Source organism: Lontra canadensis, unplaced genomic scaffold (assembly GCF_010015895.1).
Source record: "Lontra canadensis isolate GAN:19392208 unplaced genomic scaffold, GSC_riverotter_1.0 scaffold45, whole genome shotgun sequence".
Taxonomy (NCBI): Eukaryota; Metazoa; Chordata; class Mammalia; order Carnivora; family Mustelidae; genus Lontra; species Lontra canadensis.
Genome location: NW_022631039.1, coordinates 14,147,425 through 14,165,642, shown reverse-complemented (window position 1 = coordinate 14,165,642; position 18,218 = coordinate 14,147,425). Strand labels below are relative to the sequence as shown.

The 18,218-nt window shown below is 62.6% G+C and overlaps 1 protein-coding gene across 4 annotated transcripts in view; it reads right to left on the bottom strand.

The window, feature by feature from the left end:
* The window catches only part of LOC116876547 (mitotic spindle assembly checkpoint protein MAD1-like), a 190,673-nt gene that overhangs the window by 25,778 nt on the left and 146,677 nt on the right, over positions 1-18,218 (bottom strand). For all 4 annotated transcript variants that reach the window (XM_032872806.1, XM_032872807.1, XM_032872805.1 and 1 more), the window contains exon 7: positions 17,309-17,499. In XM_032872806.1, the coding sequence (XP_032728697.1) occupies positions 17,309-17,499 (191 nt within the window). The remainder of the gene's footprint in view (positions 1-17,308; positions 17,500-18,218) is intronic.

The window sequence follows — 18,218 nt, the reverse complement described above, 5'->3', positions numbered from 1 at the left end:
TTAAGACACCATCTCCCATAAGGAGAAGAGACACTTGCTTGAAAAAATCCTCGGTCCAAGTCCTTCGGGCGCTGTCCTGCTCTGCGGCTCTGCCTGAAGGGGCAGGGGTGAGCTGAAGGGTCCTTCCTGGTTCTTCTAAGTCAGGGTCATGATCCTTCTGTGGCCCTGAGGGGGTGGGCAGCGGCAGAACTGGGATGAAAGCCCCACCTCCTGCAGGACTGAATTAGCCAGAACCTTCCCGATCCGTATGGCTCCTCGCTCAGGCTCCCCTCCCTCCAATGCTTGTCAGCTCTTGAGGACAGCCTGGGCTTCCCTGGCCTCTGACCCTGTGCCACGCCCTCCCGTCTGTCTTCAACAGCCCACGCTGAAGGCGATGTGTCCATGAGACCTCCCCGTGCTGCGAGCAGCCCCCCGACACGGCCGCCCCTATGATGCGCTCAGGACCCTTCTCCAGCCCTGGCCTGTGTCCGCACAAAGAGCCCGCACGGTGCTGACGGCCATGGTGGTGGAGCAGAGCTGAACCTGCGCGTGGAGGACAGACTAGGCAGGGCTCGCTGTGCACTCAGCTGCCAGCCCACCCTCGGTGTGTTGGGGACACCCCCACGTGCAGATGGGTGCTCCAGGGTTCCTGGGCCTGGACGCAGAGGACCTGGAAACAATGGCTGGTCACAGTGGCGCTGACCTCTGGCTCACACTGCACAGAGGGTCCCGGGGGGAAACACGTCAGACTGGCTTGGGGGTGTCTGCTATGGACTGATGTGTCATGCCTAGATGTACAGGCTAAAGCCTAACCCCACTGTTGGGGTGCCAGGAGGTCAGGAGGGGGGTCAGTGCCCCTACAGAGACCTAGGGGAGCCCCTTGCCCCTCCCGCCGCCGGAGGGCCTGCTCCCAGCCTCTGTGGCCTCGGCGTGTGGCCACCTGGCTGAAGGGTCACCCCCGCAGCATGTGGTTGAGCCGGGGGGCCCAAGGGTGTCCACCGCTGCCAGCATCAATGATTCCCCCTGCGAGCCCCATCTCCTGTGGCCCCCTGGCGGGGCCATGTGAAGCCCACCCTTTGTGGGTTAACTGTTGGAGGCCCCGCTGACCCTCAGCCAGTGGTGAGACAGCAGCCGGCCCACGCGCCACGCCGCCAAGCTGGACAGGCACCCTCCTGCTCCATGCGGTCAGCAGTAAGGCCTATGGGAACAGGGCCGTGACCCCTCACTCCCAATCATGATGCACACGTGCCCATGGTTCTCCCAAATCCAGAATCCTGGGGGTCTAGCCACCAGAGCCATGGCCTTCGCTGGACACAGGTGCTCTGGGATGCTGCCCAGGCCGGCCAGGGAACACACAGCCCTAGGCTGAGGCTGTTAGTGTCATTGTGGGCATCACTCACTGCCCTGGGCATCCCTCCCCTGAGCCACAGGGAGCTGCACATGATCACCGTTAGCTCATGACTACGTTTCCACGCTGTCGGCTTCTGTGGCAGTCACCCCTTGCTGCCGGGAAGGGCAGCTGCTCCAACAGCCGCACCTGAGTTCTGGGTGGCCCCCCACTCCTGGCGGGCTACTGCTCCCACTTCCAGACCTTGCCATGGGGGCAGCTTGGGCCTGGCCATGGGGTGCCTGCACCTAGCTGTGCACACAGGGTCCCCACCTTGAGGACCTTGTGTTCCCGGGGTCCTTACGAGGCCCACTTCAACATCCCCATGCTCCTCAGAGCTCCAGGGCACCTTGCATGGGCTCACACAGAGGCTGGGATTTGGAGGAAGGCAGATGTGGACCCAGAACATAACCGGTTGTCTGCCTGCCCCCACCTCCCGCCAGACCGGCAGATTCTTAGTCCCTAACCCCAGGCATGAAGGCTGGGAGCGCACAGACACTCCCTGCCCAGGGAGAGGAAGCATGCTGGGAGGAACAGATGGTACAAGCAACGCTCACCTGGAAGGTGTCAGGTGCTGCAGACACGCAGTGAGCCAGTGGGGATGTGGTGGGGGTGTGGGGAGTAGGGCAGAACCCCGACAGGCACCGGTGGAGAGGGCGGAGGCTCCTGGGGAGCCTGGCGTGTGTGTCGCTCAGGCATCTGCTTTCTAGGGAGCGCCAGTGGGTTTGAAGGAGGCCATGGATGGACCAGTCTGGGCTGCAGGAGGCGGCCATGCGGTGGGAGCCCTGGGGTGCGGCGAAAGCGCTGGGGTGCGGCAAGCCTGGGGCTGGAGGGGAAGTTGCTCGCTCCCATGGAGACGCAGGGGTGGCCACAGCTCCAAAGTCCCAAGGAGGTGGTGGCATTCTATCTCTGATACGCGTCCCCCACACTGCTCCCCTCAAGCCCTGGACAGCCCATGGTTCTATAGGAGGCTACCTGGGGCACAGCATTGGCGTGACGTGCTCACGGCGGGGAACGGCGGCGGTGTACACTCGCGGTTTGATGTGCTTCCATGCCCACACTTGCCATTGGTGGCCACTGCACTGGGCATGTGCCCTTCATAGGGCTCTGCTAACGTGGTGGACAGACCACGCAGAGGCAGCCGATTTCACGTCAGCCCTGAGGACGCACGGTGCCCAGCAGGGCCTCCCCTTCCCCCAGGACAAGGCTTGCACTCATCTCTGGAGTCCTGCTGCCCTTATCCTTGGGCTCCAGGGAGCAGGGTAGGGCCAGCAGGCAAGATGGTGTCCCTGAGTGACGACCAGCGCCAGGCCTTGGTTGGCACCCAGGCCTGGCCCCGAGGGGAGGTGTGGTCAGAGATGGCGCTGTGGTGAGTTAACGAGACGTCAGAGCGTACAGTCAATCCCAGCAGCCAGGGGCAGGGACTGTGTCCCCAGAGAGAAAGTCAACACCTGCCCCGGGGTGGACGGCCCTGGCCTCTGATCCACAACCCTGCTCATCCTGAGGTCAAAGTCAGGAGAGGAAGGGCCCCACCCAGTCCCCACAGGATGTGGTGGCCTGGGGGGAGGCGGAGCTAGGAGGAGAGCCTTGGGTGGACAGACCATGCCAATCCTGGCTCAGTGCCTTCTGCCTGGAGCCTCAGTTTCCCTGTTCCTGAGGGTGTGGAGGCAGCTGCATCTCGGGTGCAGTTCTGAGGACTAAGGTGAAGCCGTGGGCAGGGAAGAGAGGTCGTGGCCCCACACAGGCCTGGGTGCCCCCGCACAGGCCTGGGTGCCCCTCAGGCTCTCCGTGGCTGGGGGTCTCCCACTGTGGAGAAAGGCAGCCCAGATGCAGTCACCCAGGGGCAGGGAGCTGCTGCCTCCAGAGGGGTCAGGAGGGTGCCCAAGGAGTGCAGCCCTGGGGCTGTGTCCCTGAGGAAAACATACACTGTCGTCAGGCAGAGAAGGGACACAGAGGAGTGGGCATGGTGGCAGGATGGGGCAGGGTTCAGGGGAACAGGATGCTGCGCCAGGCAAAGGCCCTGGGGTCTGCGGCATGGGGAGTTGGCCAGCCTCTGGGGCTGGGGGTGGTTTCTGGTTAGAGGTCACTAAGCACCAATGAAAGGCCCAGCCTGCCAAACGCTGGGCTGACATCTGCCCCGGCACAGGGTCATGTCGTTGTGCTCCTTCATGACATGGACTCTTGCTTAGATCTCTCTCTAAAGAGAACAAAAACCACAAGCGCCATCCCTTGGGACACACCTCTATGTTAACCTCCCAAGGGGACCCTTAAACGCCCCGGGAAGCCCGTCGGGGTGCATGTGTGTTGTGGGAACGGGGGCAGCACCTGTGCCAGATGCTTGAAGTTTAAGGATGGAGGACGTCTGGGAGGCACGCAGAACTTGGTTTGGGGCCAGGTCACTCCTCTCAGAATACCCCACCTGTGCTGGGCACGTGAGGGACCATGGGGACAGACCTGGGACCTGGAAGGGCTCCCATGTCCGCTCCTGCTGTCAGCAGGTGGGGAAGGGCAGGCCTGGGCTTCAGTGTTCCCGACTTGCTGGCTGGACCCGGAGCCCTGCCTGCAGATAGAAGACTTGGCCAGCGAGTGGACAGCAGGGCGTTGATGGGGGCTCATGGAGGCACTCTCAGAGTGGGGGTGCAGGTGACTGTCCCATTGTGTGGCAAGGGCCTCTGTGCTGAGTGGGCCAGGAAGCAGTGTTGGGAGCCTGAGCTGGCTGGGGAGGGAGGCTCTGGGGGAGAGCAGAAGCTCCCCACCACGTGTCAGGGCGCAACTCTAGGGGCAGGCGGAGGGGGAGGGCCGGCTCTCTGATCCTGACAACGCAGGAGCGTCCACACAGTGTACAGGCCACGTGTGCCTCCCTTAAAAACTAAGAGGGGTACTGAGCTGCTCTCACAAATCAACATCACCCAGGGCTGGGGGCTATTCACTGACCGCCTGGGGGCTCAGGCATCGGGCTGCCTAGGGAGAACATCTCACGCCATGCCACCTGCTACCCACCCAGGGGCAGAAGGCTCGGGAACCCACAGTCTCTGTCCTGCTGCGACGACGACAGGGGCTGCAGGGCGGGACCCATAGCCCCTTCTCTCCTGCAGGTAGGCTGGGCAGATACGAGCGGGCGAGTCCCCAGGCATCCAGTAACCAGGCCCCTGTCTGGGGAAGGCCCCCCCTTCCTGCTGCACCCCAGCTCTAGCAACACGGCAGACCTGCCCACGCCTGCGCTGGGATCTGCGCTCGCGACTGGGGCTGACAGCTTATGGGAAACAGAAGCCGGCCGACCAAGGGGAAATTGCCACAGAGAACAGGTCAGTTTGGGGGACACCGTGGTCAGGTTTGAACCTCAGTCTTACAGCCTCCCTGGCTGCTCAGAGCATGAATGTGGGCAAAAGCAGGGGCTTCCCCACGTGGGGTGGGGGGAGCCAAGTGCAAGAAAGGTTCACAGAGAGCAGAGATCTCTCCAGGAAAACCCTCAGCAGGTGTGACACGACCCCGGTTATGTCGGATTACGTGTGCCTGGGTGGTATATGGTTCACACACACGTACGGATCGGAATGAGCGCGCGACACATGCTGCACGGGCTGGCCTGTGCCTCCCAGCTTCGGGGCTGGAGCCTCTAAGGAGGAAGTTAAGATAGACAGAGGTCATGAGAGTAGGCCCCAATCCACCAGGCCTGGTGTCCTCCCCTAAGAAGGGGGGAGACACCGTGGACCCACGGTGCCCCGCCTGGCACGTGCCTGGAGGACAGGCCACGTGAGACACAAAGTGGAGGACGCTGTCCGTGAGGTGGGAGGACGCGCTCAGCAGCGGAGCCGCCAGCTCCATGGCCAGTGCCGGGGGCGCTGAGCTGACTGTGCCCAGTGTCCACAGCAGAGTCTTATTTGGTACAAACCCGCCAGGCAGCAGCCACTCAAGCCCCAACATGTGCTGTGGGCTGTGGGGGGCTGTGGGGCAGGCACAGTGGGCACAGCGAGGCCCTCCCCCCGGCCTGCTGCTCAGGCTTCCGTAAGCCAGCACTGCGGTGCCCTCTCCGGGCGCAGGGCCAGCTTGGTCCGCCGATGTCCACCCTGCACGCTCCACGGGACTCCGTGCGCTGGCTCAATCCCTCGTGCCGCCCCGTCGCTGTGCCACGAGGCCCTCCTGCCCCACTCCTCCCCTCCCCGCACCTGCCTGCTACCACGGTGCCCCCACCAAATGCTTGGACTGTCCTAGCTGATGGTACAGAGCCCAAGTGCTGCTGCGGAATAATGGGGAGCAGGTGGCGGAGGGCTTCGGGGGCTCATGGGGACTCTCGATGCTGATCTTTACTTTCATACATTTACAATTTTCCCCAGTGAGAAGTGAAAAGAGCAACGATCAGACCCCCCTGAGGAAAGCAGAGGCCACTACTCCCCTGGCCCATCTGTCGCCCTGGGAGGTCTGCGGGGCAAGCTGTTGCAGCTCCTGGAGGGCGGGGCCCAAGGCATCTGTGCGGCCAGGAAGAGCATGCATGGGGACGGTCCGTCGGCACACTGTCCTGCTTCGAGTGACCTGCACACACAGGCCCACGGCACTTCCGGGGAGGCAAGGAGACACGGGGTCCATGCGGAGACAGACCGTGTCTGTGTGTAATCTCAGGGGTGACCGGAGCCCCCAGAGCCCACGCTGCTGTGGGCTGATTGGTCTTCTTAAAACATGAACTGGGGACGTCCACCAGGGCATCGGAACCAGAGCTGCCTTCATGTGGTAAACGACCGGAGAAAATGGACGAAATACACACAACTGTGCGCAGACGCTGGGCAAGCAGCTGCAGCAGTCCCAGAGAAAGGAGGCACGTGAGGGGCCCCTCACTGGGTGGGTGGCTAGCTCAGCAGCCCTGAGGAGCCAGGCCCTGCAGGCCAGAGCCCGTGCAGGACAGAGTAGAGCAGGAGCACTCTGTGACCTGGGAAGGCCCCCAGGGTGCATAGGGCCTCGCTGGTCAGAGAGGAGTTTCCGGTGGGCATCCAGGCCTTGACCAGAGACCCCAGAGGGCGAAGGTCTCAGCAGCAGCAACTAAGCAGCCCGAGAATAAAAGCAAACTAGTGAGCTCTGAGCACGCTTGAACACCGGCCTCCAAAAGAGCCAGCTGACCAACTTGCCAGCCAGAAAAAGGCCACCGCTGCTCAGAGGAAGACCCTCAACCATGTCATGTTCAGGAAGTGCAGGAAGTTAGGAAGCACGAAGAAAAGGCGACTGTGACCGGTAACTGAGAGACATGTCCGCCAACAGTTACAGGCCCAGAAACGAGGCAATCAGCACAGCAGGCCCTGAACGCAGCAGTGACGAATACACTCTCGGTTCATAAGACATGGACACAGTGAGCATGAGGCGAGCGGCCCCTGATGATCCCTCCTGGCCCTCCCACCCTGGAGAGTCCCCTCCTATGCGGTCCCCTCACAGAGACGGCAGCGCGATGGCCCCGTCCGAAGCTACATTAAGTCACCGCGTCCTACTCCACAGGCATCGAGCGGCCCCCGAGAGCGCCATGTGGCGAGCCGTGAAGCTTCCTGCCGGGAGCTGCACGGTGTGACAGCAGGATGTGTGTGTCCCCTCAGCCTCCTGCCTGGGCGGAAGCCCACGGGCATCCATGACACAACACTCGCGGGGCCCTGGCCCTCAGACACTGGGACGTGATAGGCGCTTGTTGCTCTAAGGGATTTGTTACAGGTCAACAGGTAACTGAATCGGGGGTGACGGTGACCTATGAGAAAAGAACCGAACGGGTCTGTTGGATATGACAAACACAGCATCTGAGACAAAAAACTTACCGTATGAAGCGCACAGCAGATGAGCAGCTCCCAGAGAACAGGTCAGTGAACCGGAAGATGGAGCGACAGACACCATCCAGACCGAGACACAGAAACACAAGCACGCGGCCGAGTGACACCAAGTGACCTTCCGGGAGTGGGGCCAGAGCTCCAAGAGAGGCACAGGAGCAGCACATGTAGAATGACAGCCTGGATCGTTTGCATCTGGTGAACTATGACACCACAAACCCGAGGAGCCACTGTGACCACGGCGAAGTGAGCACAGAAAAAATCCCGCAAGCAGCCCAAGGCCAGGAGACCAGGTCCACAGGGCGAGGCCAGTTCACCAGGCTCACAGGCCCTCTGGGTGTCCGGGGGCTCAGCCTCTCGTGGGCCCCGGCGCCCACTGTGGCGGACAAAGGTGGTGGTGCTCAGGGGGCTGCTGACAGTCCAGGGCACAGAGCGTGAGAGACCCAGACTGACTCCCAGCCTGGCTCTCCCCCAAGAACCAGGAGCTGCGGTGTGCTTGGGTTCTCCAGCGATGCTGTCTAGGGACCCGAGGCACAAGGATGTCCCCGGGGGGCACAGGGACAGGCCTCTGTGGGGTTGAATGGAGAATGCATCTCCTGGGGGCCTCATCTGGAGGTGCAAACCCACCCCCCCACCAAGGCCATCTCACCACAGTGAGCAGACCAGCAGATGGACCGGAAGACCCGGCTAACCCGTCTGAGCACAAAGGAATACCCGAATCAATGAAGGCAGGACCACAAACGGTTCCTCACGGGACGGTTGAGCCCATCACTGGGACGAACATTTAACCAGATAGAAAATGCTCATAATCCGGCGTTGAACGGAGCGGGAGACAAAACTCCGTGTTTTGGGCCCGCTTCACCAGGAAACACACATGAACACGGAAGCGAGCCGCTGACCAGCCCATGCTGCCCCCCGGACACGGGGTCCCACGTGGCTGAGAGTTACCCTGCAGGCCCAGCTATACTTGGATAGGGTTCCCACAGCTGCTTGTATGATCAGGACCTGGGCCTCTGTGTGGCCACCAGGCAAGCATGGCCACCAGCGAGGAAGGAGGCATGAGTCCAGGCCTGCAGGAGTCACAGGACGGAGGTCGGGTAGAGGGTCTGTGGCTGTGACCATGGGGCCAGGTCGCGGCCCCAGGGGAGGCAGGGGCTCACCTCGCTGTGAACGTGGACTGCACACTCCACTCACCACCCCTCCCCCTCACGCTTCTGTGCTTACGCCCTAATAGTCTGCTTAAGCCCTCAGCCCCTGTCTTAAAATCTTTTGAATGAGCTCCTGAGAGCTCTTGGAGAGCTGACATGCTGCCCTAGCTGCCAGGGTGCTGTGTGCCCCAGGCCCTGCTCCTCACCTTCCTCCCCTCAGGCCCCCTCCAAAATCCCTGGGATCTAGCCTCAGAGCCTTATTTCAGTTTTGAGGATGCCTGGGCCCCCTTGACCACAGGGCCTTTGCATAAGCTGCTGGAGTTGAAACCAGGTCTTCCTTTGCACTGTGCTGCTCACAGTGTGAGGGCCCACTGTCTGCTGGAAGGACATGGTCCATCTGCCTGGGAAGAAGCTATCATCCCAAGAGGTCACCAGCCTTTCCCGATTGTGTCTTGTAACCAGAAAGGCAGCACTGTACACCAAGTCAGCCAGCTCTTTACTCATGTTCATGAATTTTCTTCCCAATGTTGGGAACATTTCCTCATCCTGAACTGAGGGCTGTGTCCTGGGATCCCAGCTGCTGTCCAATCCCCCTCAACAAGCCAGTCCCCCCACCCCAGGAGGGCGGACACCAGAAGGCACGGGCTCTGGCTTGGGCATCGTCCAGGTTAGCATAAGCCTGGCCTCTCCTCCTGAGGCCCAGGGGACAAGTATGTCTGGGAAGAGGGGGCTTGGGGGCCACAGTGCACTCCACACGACTACTCGGACACTCTGGGTCACCCTGATTCCTGAGCCCGCTCAGCTGAAGAAATGAGAGAGGTTTTGAAGTCAGCATGTATTCAAACCAACTCTATTTGAAATTCAGGGGATCCAAAAAAGGCAAATTCAAATTAAAGTGTCTATCTAGACTTCATTGTTACAGCAGGAGATTGGAATGCTCCACGAGTAGCTTTCTTCCGACAGGAGCCTGTGCGTGGTCTCGACTGCCTGTCAGGGGAGGGAGCGAAGGAGAAACAGCACAGCTTCCCCCTCTCCCCCCGGGCCTCCCACGCAGGAGCCCTGTTACTTCTCCACTGCCTGGTGGGGCCGCATAGATGCCCAGGCTCACCCACCATTCTCCCGCAGCCAGGCCTCCATCCGCACAAAGTGAGGGCAAAGCTGGGGCCACGAGGGAGGAGAGCTGGCAGGACTAAGCCGTGTTCCTCCCAGGAGCAGCCGTATTCTACTGTCCGGGGCTCTCTGTCCAAACCAGCAGGAGCCCCCTCTCCGCAGTGTGTGCATTCCACACACCACACCACAGCCTTGACACGAGGCAGGGCGGCTCCCCCCCCCCCCCAATATCCCCTAACATCCCCCAACAGGCCAGGCTCCCCCGCCAGGAGCTGCGGACGGAAGACCAGGTTCACCCAGCAAAGTCTGAGTGCCCTTAGGGCCCTTTTCTCCTCTCCTTTAAAAATCTGAGAAAACAGAGCAAACCCCTTTCTCTCGCGATTACTCAGCTCAGAAACGGATACTCCAACTCTGATTGTAGGATCTGACTTGAAGCAACTGGACAGTTGCGGCCCAACCTGGGATGCTGGCCCCCTCATGCATAAATGCAGGGGTGAGACCAGGCCATGTCCCGGCACCTTGGAGTCCTGACTGTTCTGCAAAAGTCGCCACACAGCCACGGTGGCAGGGAGGGTGCAGAGGCCCTGGCCTGACTAGGCCTCCAGGTCCCGACTCCCAGGCCGGCCCAGTGCCCCCTAGACCATCAGGCCTGCAGGCCACACTGCAGGGATGTCCCCGTGCACCTGCGCGGTGCCCCAGCAGCCAGCCACGCTCTGCGGTAAATCATCTGCTCCACAAAGTCACCTTCAGGGAGACGAGTGCCAGGAGGGGACCACCGAGAGGCACTGCTGGCACTTACATGTGGGGCTGGCCTGATCCCACCAAGCTTCCAGACACAGCATGCCTGGCCACCCAGATCGGTCAGCAGCCACCGGACACGGCAGGAACGCCGCCCATCTGCCTGGCAGGGGCAGCCCACAGACGTCCCCGGAGTCAGCCACTGTGCTCTCATGGCGCTGCCAGCTCTCCAGCCCACAGAGCGGCAGGCCCACACACTGCTTCTATGGACATGGCCTCGGGTCCTCACTCTCTTCCACCCGCTCATGGGAGAGCCTATTGCAATCTAAAAGCACATCGGAGAACGGCCTGGTCCAGGCCGAGGGGTACCCAGGGGGCAGACTGGCAGGGAAGGGACTGAGGGGTTGGTGGGGGAGGGCAGGCATCCCACACGGGTGGGGACAGGAGAGCCGCAATGGACCAAGGCCAGGCTGTGCCTGCCCTGTGTCCAACAGGCCTGAGCAGCCCCGGGCAGATGTTCTCGTGTGCAGGTGAAAGTGCTGGGACACTGGTCCCTGCGAGCTCACCCTTCAACCCGCTCTCTCCCACTGTTGGGGCGTCTCTGCCGTAGGATCTGGGACTCCTGCATGGGAAGACAGCAATGCGGGAAGTGGCCTGTGTCAGCTAGACACTGCACAGGGACAGCAGCAACCCCCTCCCGCTGCCAAAACACCATCAGACCATCAGGCCCACGGGAACGGGCGCAGAACTCACGGTGGGGAGTGGGGCATGTCCCCAGGCAGCCTCAGAGAGACGTGCACCTGGCTTCAGACCGGCTCCTCTCCTGAGACGAGGCCCCGACGTGGGGCTGCACTGTCGGGGCTGCTTCCGGGTCAGTACCTAACAAAGGGAGCTGTTCCTGGGGCACAAGGGGCAGCTCCTGCTCCCAGAAGCCCCCCTTCCTCCTCCTCTAGCCAAGAGCTGTTGGTGTGGCAACTGCAAGGCCCACTAGGCCTGTGCCAGCAAGATGACGCCACATGGACATCGCCCCATGGTACAAGCTTCTCTCCTCACCACGGCCTTGTCCAAATCCCTTCTCTTGCTTGGCCCAATCTCCCCACCTCTGGAGAGGGCGGCTCTACATCTCCCCAGCCTGGCTCTGGCCCCTTTCCCCGCCTCTGCTGACCCACAGCAACTGCTCCCATGGGAGGCCACCTCTGCAGTGGGTGGCTCTGCCCTTGGTGCCACAGGAGACTGCTGGCCTGTCTCTGCCCATCGGATAGGGGTCCCCCGGCAACGGTGCCAGCCAGGCCCAATGGGGCTGGTGTGAGCCCGGGCGGTGGAGGGAGGCTGTGCTCTGTGGATGATGGGGCACAGGGGAAAGCCAGCCGGCAGAGCTGCTCTGCTGATTCACGAGGTTGCCCTACAAGCAGAAGAGGCTGCACACACAGGGGACAAAGTAGAAAGCTCCGTCGGGGGACAGCACAGCCTGCGCAGGTCCCAGCCACAGCCAGGCCCGCGAGGGCCACACCACGCACAGGGTGTGGGGACAGAACAGCCACAAGGGCTGGGGTGGGGCCGGTGGCAGCCATACACCCAGTCCCTTCTGGGGGCAAGCTGAGCAGACACAGGGGCCTCAGCCTGGGCCTATGTTCCCTCAACAATGGATGGCCGTGGGCAGGACCAGCTCTGCTCCTCCCCGGGGCCCAACAAGCGGGCATCTGCTGGCAGAGGACCGGAGGGGGCAGGCCCCAGGTCCGTGGAGGTGCAGGGAGGCTGCCAGGGCCCAGCAGGCACGTCCCAAGGGGGTACCAAGGAACAGTGTGGCCCACATGCCCACCCAAGGGAGAAAGCGCGCTGTCATGACTGCGTGGTGGGAGCAAGGTATGAGCCCCCGTGGCTTCTCTAGCAGCTGCACAATCTGTGTAGGAGCGGGACACACGTGACCTCTGATGTGCGCTCAGGCTGCTCTTCTACGGGAGAGGCAGGGAACTGCTCGCAGAGGCCCATCTGCACGTCGGCCTCGGCCCCAGGAGACACCAAGCCCTGTGTGCACGTGCCTGCGGGGACTGTGTGTGATGCTGTGAGATCTTCTCAGGGCTGAGCACCAAGAACCGCACGGTCCAGGGGGCCGGGTTCCTTCCCACACATGGTCTGTGGGCCCTGTTGTGAGGACCCCTGAGGCCGACTCGGCCATCAGGTGCACATAGGAAGGGGAGGCTCACAGAGGCGAAGCCCCGTGAATGTCCCATACGGCCCAGGGGAGGCATAATGACAGTCACATTCCATAGCTCTGACCCCAAGTCTGGCGCCGTTCACAACACAACAGGGGCCATCCCTGCAGCCCAAAGGTCACCTCCCTCTAGGAGACACTCCCCCACTGTAAGCTCTGGGCCCACACCAGAGAGGCGAGAGCCCCCAGCAGAGGTACACCCCATCAGAGCAGGTGCACCGTCCAGGAGACCCACAGCATAAAGCGAGCTGGAGGCCGACACACTGCCTGCCACCTGACCTTGGTCTCCACTGCTCTGGGACCCTCAAGAGCCTGCCTTCCTGCCCAGCTGCTCGGGGGGCCCGGCCTCTGCAGAGATGTTCCTGGGGGCCAGGTGGGGAGGCAGGCGCTGGAGGAGCCCAGACAGGTCCTGCTTCTCAGGGAGGCCATGCCTGAGCGGGGTTGTGAAGGCCAGCTGACCCAGACATGTGAAAGCAAAGGAAGAAGCCCCGTCCCCAAACACTGGTCAGCAGATGGGAGGGGCAAGGCGATCCTCAGACAGCTCTGGGGCAAGGCTTGGGGAGCGGGCTGCCACCAATGTGCCTCTAAGCCCCAAAAGCAGAGCCCAGAGGGGAGGGATGTCCCCACAGGAGCCAAACTTCTCCTGGGGGTGCCTGGATCCACACAAGCAAGCGTGCGGGACGGGTGCTGCCCACACCCCCGGGGAGCACTGCGTGGTAGCAGGTCGGCACCTGGCAGGTTCCTGCAGCCCCCGAGTCCCCAGAGCCCTCGCTGTGGCAAGTGGAGTCACTCTAGAGTTTCAGGTTCTGGCCCACATGGGGTGTGTACTGCGGTCCAGTTCACACCCAGTCCCCACCGGCGCATGCTGCCACGTGCCCTGGACAGACGGGAGACCCCAGGACAGCAGGTGAGCCCCGGATGTGGCTATGCTGCCTTCCAGCCACTCTGCCGAGGCCAGAAGCTGGGTTCTGCCTTACCGGCCGGCCCCAACACCATCACCAGGGCTAGGCCGAGAGGACACCACACGTCCCACAGCAACCCTGTCCACAGCTGGACCACACAGGGCGTTGGCATGAGACTCAGCTGCCATCGTCACCATCCTCGTCTCCTCCCTCCAACAGGGCCTTCTTGCAGGAGGCGGGCAGGAGGGCTCCTGAACCACAGCCACACAGAACGACGGGCCACAGAAACCAGGGCTCTGGCTGGTCCTGGGAACTCACAGGCCCCTGCACTGGCACGAGCACGAGGGAGAGCAGGCTTTGCTCTGGGGCAGGTGTGTGTGTGTGTGTGTGTGTGTGTGTGTGTGTGTGTGCATGCAGCCAGGCCCCTGCTGGGCCAGAGCTCCTGCTGTCCTCGGAGTGGCGGCCCCAGGCCAGACCTCTTCCCCGCACACAGCCGGCATGTCCGGACCGCTGGCACCGTGTGTCCTCGCACAGAGTGCGCGGGTGAGCCTGAGCCCTCAGTCACGGCGGCGCACATCTGCGGAGCCCGCTCAGCTGGGATAGCGCTCAGCTATTTCCCAACTCTGCCTAGGGCCCCTTCCTGCCTGAAAATCACTGTTGGGAAAACAAAATACAATAAAGCAAAGGGGCCAGGAGGCTATACTTCACCGTAACCCCCTCCAGCCTGATTCCACCACCACCGCCGCGGGAGTCTGCCATCAGCCCCCAGGTGGCAGGGCCCCAACACCGCATGGGGGCCGCTGGGCCACCCCGTCTCTCGGGCCCATCTCCGTCCGGAGCCTCTCATGCTCAGGACTGCCAGCCCACAGAGAAGACTGCCCTGCTGCCCCACCGAAGGGCAGCCCTGCACTGGCGAAGCCCTTCTGACCCTGGGGCGCATCCAGACTGAGCTCACCACTGTGGGTGGGGAAGCTGAGTCCCACAGAGTGCAGTGACCCTGCCAAGGGTGGGAGGGCTCCGGGGCCCCTCGCGTCCCCTCTTGGGACCCTGGAAGCCAGTGAGTGTCTGCAGAGGGTCGGTCTGCCTTCTACTTAGCTTCTTACACTCTCTCCCCCATCTGTCTGTCCTCAGCGAGCATCCTGCCCGTGCCAGGCCCTGAGCGGGGAAGTAGGCAGAGGACAGGGTGGGATGGGGTATCCTGTCCCTTGACAGGGAGCAGGCAAAGGTGACAGGTGACTCACCAGCAGTCACTCAGAGTGCCGGGTTAGAGCACTCCTGACAGGCCAGGCAGCTCCAGCCACGGACCCCACAGCCCTTGGCCCAGAGGAAGCTCAGAGGCTCGGTGTCGTCAGTGTCCGGGAGGCCTTTGGCCGAGCATGTGAATGCACGCACACACCTCCAGAGAGTCTGTGGAGACTGCCCGCTGCTGGCTAGCTGCTCCCCACAGCCCAGCACTTCCTGCCGGCAGAGTCACAGGGGAGGATGGGGCCACCACAGAGGCCTGGGGCCCTACAACATGCAAGCAGCAGCCGCCTCTCCAAGCCCTGCCCAGCACTGCCCAAGGCATGGCAGCTGGTGCCAGGGGACCGTCCCTCAGGACACTAGGGAGCGTGTCTGTGGACAGAAGGCTGAGCCAGCCAAGAGGACGGACCCTCCGCCCACCCGACCCCTCCTGTGGGGTGGCCCGTGAACTCCGAGAAAGGCCCCACGTGGATGTGCCCCGAGCAGCGGGTGCCCACATGTGTGTGAGCAGCAGGGGGAGGCTTCAGTGGAAGAGTGAGGGAGGAGCCGGGGTCGCCCTGGGGGTGAGGGATGGGGGACTGAGGCTGGCAGGCCCTCACGGCCACATCGGGGAGCCCAAGAGGCAGGTTTGTGTCCCGTGCAGGATGGGGGCACTGGCTGGGCGGGGCAGGGTGGGCTTCACCTGCAGAATGGAGGGGAGAGCCCCTCAGTTGGACCCACAAAAGGGTCCAATGTAGGGCCCAGGGCCCACGCTGGAATCCTGGGGACTCACAGCCTCGCCCTGAAGGGAGAGACACATGTTCGGGGCAGGAAGGGTGTGTCTGGGGCCCCTAGCTGGCCCCATGGCCCCAGATCCCTGTCCCTCTGTTTTACCCAACATGGCTTCCCATCCTTCCTAAAGAGCCAGGATGAGAAAGGCAAAACCCCACCATCTGTTCCTGCCCACACAGCACCAGGCACCATGGGGTGACGAGACTGCACATGATAAGAAAACCAGTGTCCTTGGCAAAGCTGGGCTTCCAGGGGACCAAGACACAGGGAGGCAGGCACCTGTCCAGAGCCATCCGCAAGGAGCTGGGCTGGCTCCCGACCAGCAGGGCCCCGTGACAGGCACGAGAAGACTCTGCCTCCATGCCCTGCTGGGGGTCTGGGTAGGGGGGAGCCTGTGCATGTGCCTATCACATGCAGATGTCCATGCACATGTGCATACATGCACGTTCCTAGGCTCTGTTTCCCGGGACACCCCCACCACCCCCATCCCATCCCAGGAGGCTGCACAGCACCAGCGCTTGCCGAAGGAGATCCTGACCCATTAGTCGCGGTCTCTCAGCTGCCTGGCCTGCGGCCGTCCTCCACGGGGGCCACCGGGGCATCTAGGAGAATGCCTGAGAGCCGAGTACAGGAGGGACAGGGACCGCCCTGTCCTGTGCCTGGGTCCCCTGCTTTGTGGAGAGGCAGTGAGGCTAGACAAGGACACGGAAATCACCAGGCCTGTTCTATGGACCCATCCCCAAGATTTCCATGGACAAATGAGAGAAACGGCTCCTGCTTCTGGCCAGTCCTCCCCATACCCTGTTGCTCAGGAGGGCTGGGAGCTGCCCTGAAGGCTGGGCATGGCGAGCAGGAGCCCGTGCTTCCAGGACTCTGCAAAGCTACTGGAAAGTCTCTGTGCATGCCGCCAGCCTGGCGGGCCCCTGCTGCACCAAGCCCTGGCCAGAGCTGGGACAGGGTGCACGTGCCTATGCGGGGCTGCTGAGCATAGTCAGGCCTCGGGCATGGGGGAGAGCTGAAGGTGGCGAGGGACAGCAGACCATCGGTGGGGGGCGGCAGAGGCTCGGGGGATGGCAGAGCGTCTGAGGGATGGCAGAGATTTGAGAGGGGGACGGCAGAGGGTCTGGGGGGAATAGCAGACTGTTTGGGGGAACGGCAGAGAGTTGGGAGGGGGAATGGCAGAGGGTCTGAGGGGGACAGCCGACTACCGGGAGGAACGGCGAAGAGTTGGGAGAAGGACGACAGAGGATCCAGTGGGGGGGATGGCAGAGGGTCTGGTGGGGGGCATGGCAGAGGGCCTGGGGGTCTGACAGTGACTTCTGCCTGTCTCCACTCTGTGGTGGCTGCCCAGAGCGAATTGTATATCTTTGTTAATTTACTTAACATTTAAAAGAAACCGTGGTATTTCTACAAGATGCGAAACAATGATCAGCAATGCTGAGTTCTCCCAAGACGCGGGACATCACACAGGAGTGAAGTACGTTTCTGACAGTTCACACAGACACCTATCGGGTCCCGTCCGGAACTGCACCCCGGCAGCATCTCCAGAGAGAGTCTGGGGCCAACACGGGTCACGTAGTTCCCGCCCTCTGTGAGCTGGGGGTCCCAGCCCTGGCCTCACCAGCAAGCCCGAGTGCATGTCCCACAGTCCCACGGAGGGGAGGTCTCTTTCCTGTCCTGCAGTGCAGCACGCTGGCCTTGGCCATGGTCCAGTCCTGAGGCGCCTCCCTGGCCCAGCACGGACCCTCACCCATTACTCCAGCTGTCCCCTGAGCACGGCTGGTGCGGGATGCCCAGGTCCTCACTGCCCTCTCCCTCCCAGCCACACAGGGACGGCCGACAGCCAGAGGCAGCCAGATCAGGGCCTGATGCCTCCTGCAAGAGGCCCTGGGGGGCAGGGCAGAGCTGGGGTTGGCTGAGAGTCAGGAGACGCCCCTGGCCCGGGCCTCCACGCACACACAGTGAGGCTGATCCCGCACACACGCCATCGTCCAGCAGCGCGAACGGCGGGTCCCGGCAGGCCCTACCTTGAAGATGAGACAGTCGGCTTTGTGCTCGGCGTACATGGACGTCAGCCGGTACTGGTTCTCTGTCGTGATGTCAATCTGGTAGCCCGTGAGCGCATAGCAGACTTTCCGGAACTCCTGGATCTTAGTCTGAAAGACCTCCTTGAGCCGCTGGTTCTTCAACTCGGCGCTCTCCACCTGCTTCCTCAGCTCTGAGGGGGAGAGGAGAGGAGGTGAGCCTGCAAGCCAGGGTGGCAGCAGGGGCCAGGGTCAGAACTCCGGGCAGAGGGTCCAGGAAGCTGGACAGGCCACCTGTGTTGGCGAGCCCCGGTGTGTGCGCTGTCCGGGAGTGAAGAGTGTGGGCCGTAAGCAGTCTGCGCTTGTGCCTCCATGGAGAGCAGGGCTCTGAACGCCAGACCCCTTCCCGGCTCTGAGCCCCAATTCCACCCCTGGCCTGGTCCCTTCCTGAAGGACAACCAGGGCACACGGAAGCTGGCCTGGGTTGGGACGTGGGGGGTGCAGGGACCAGCCCCTGGCCACAGCCCTCAGGGAGGAGTGCTCTCTGACTGGGGACGCAGGCCTGGCCTGCAGCCCTGGTTCCCCACACACAGCTGTAGCCGCGTTCTTGCCGAGGGGCCAACACCCACCCGCATGGGCCAGGACGGAAAAGCGCTAGGTGGACGGGGGTCTTTGAGAAAAGATGCCTTAGAGACTCACGACCATGCTCTCTGGGGTTCCCCTGGCACCCGGAGACAAGGCCACCAGGTGAAGTCAGGCCCCTCGGTCCCCTTGGCCCCCACATGGCTCTAGCAGCGCCATTCAGAGCAGAGGCCCCCGGGCCCACCCGTCACTCCCACCACGGTCTAGGCCTGTGCAGGAGAAGATGCCGTGCCAAGTGCAAAGCCGTCGGGAGGCTACACAGCAATTACCA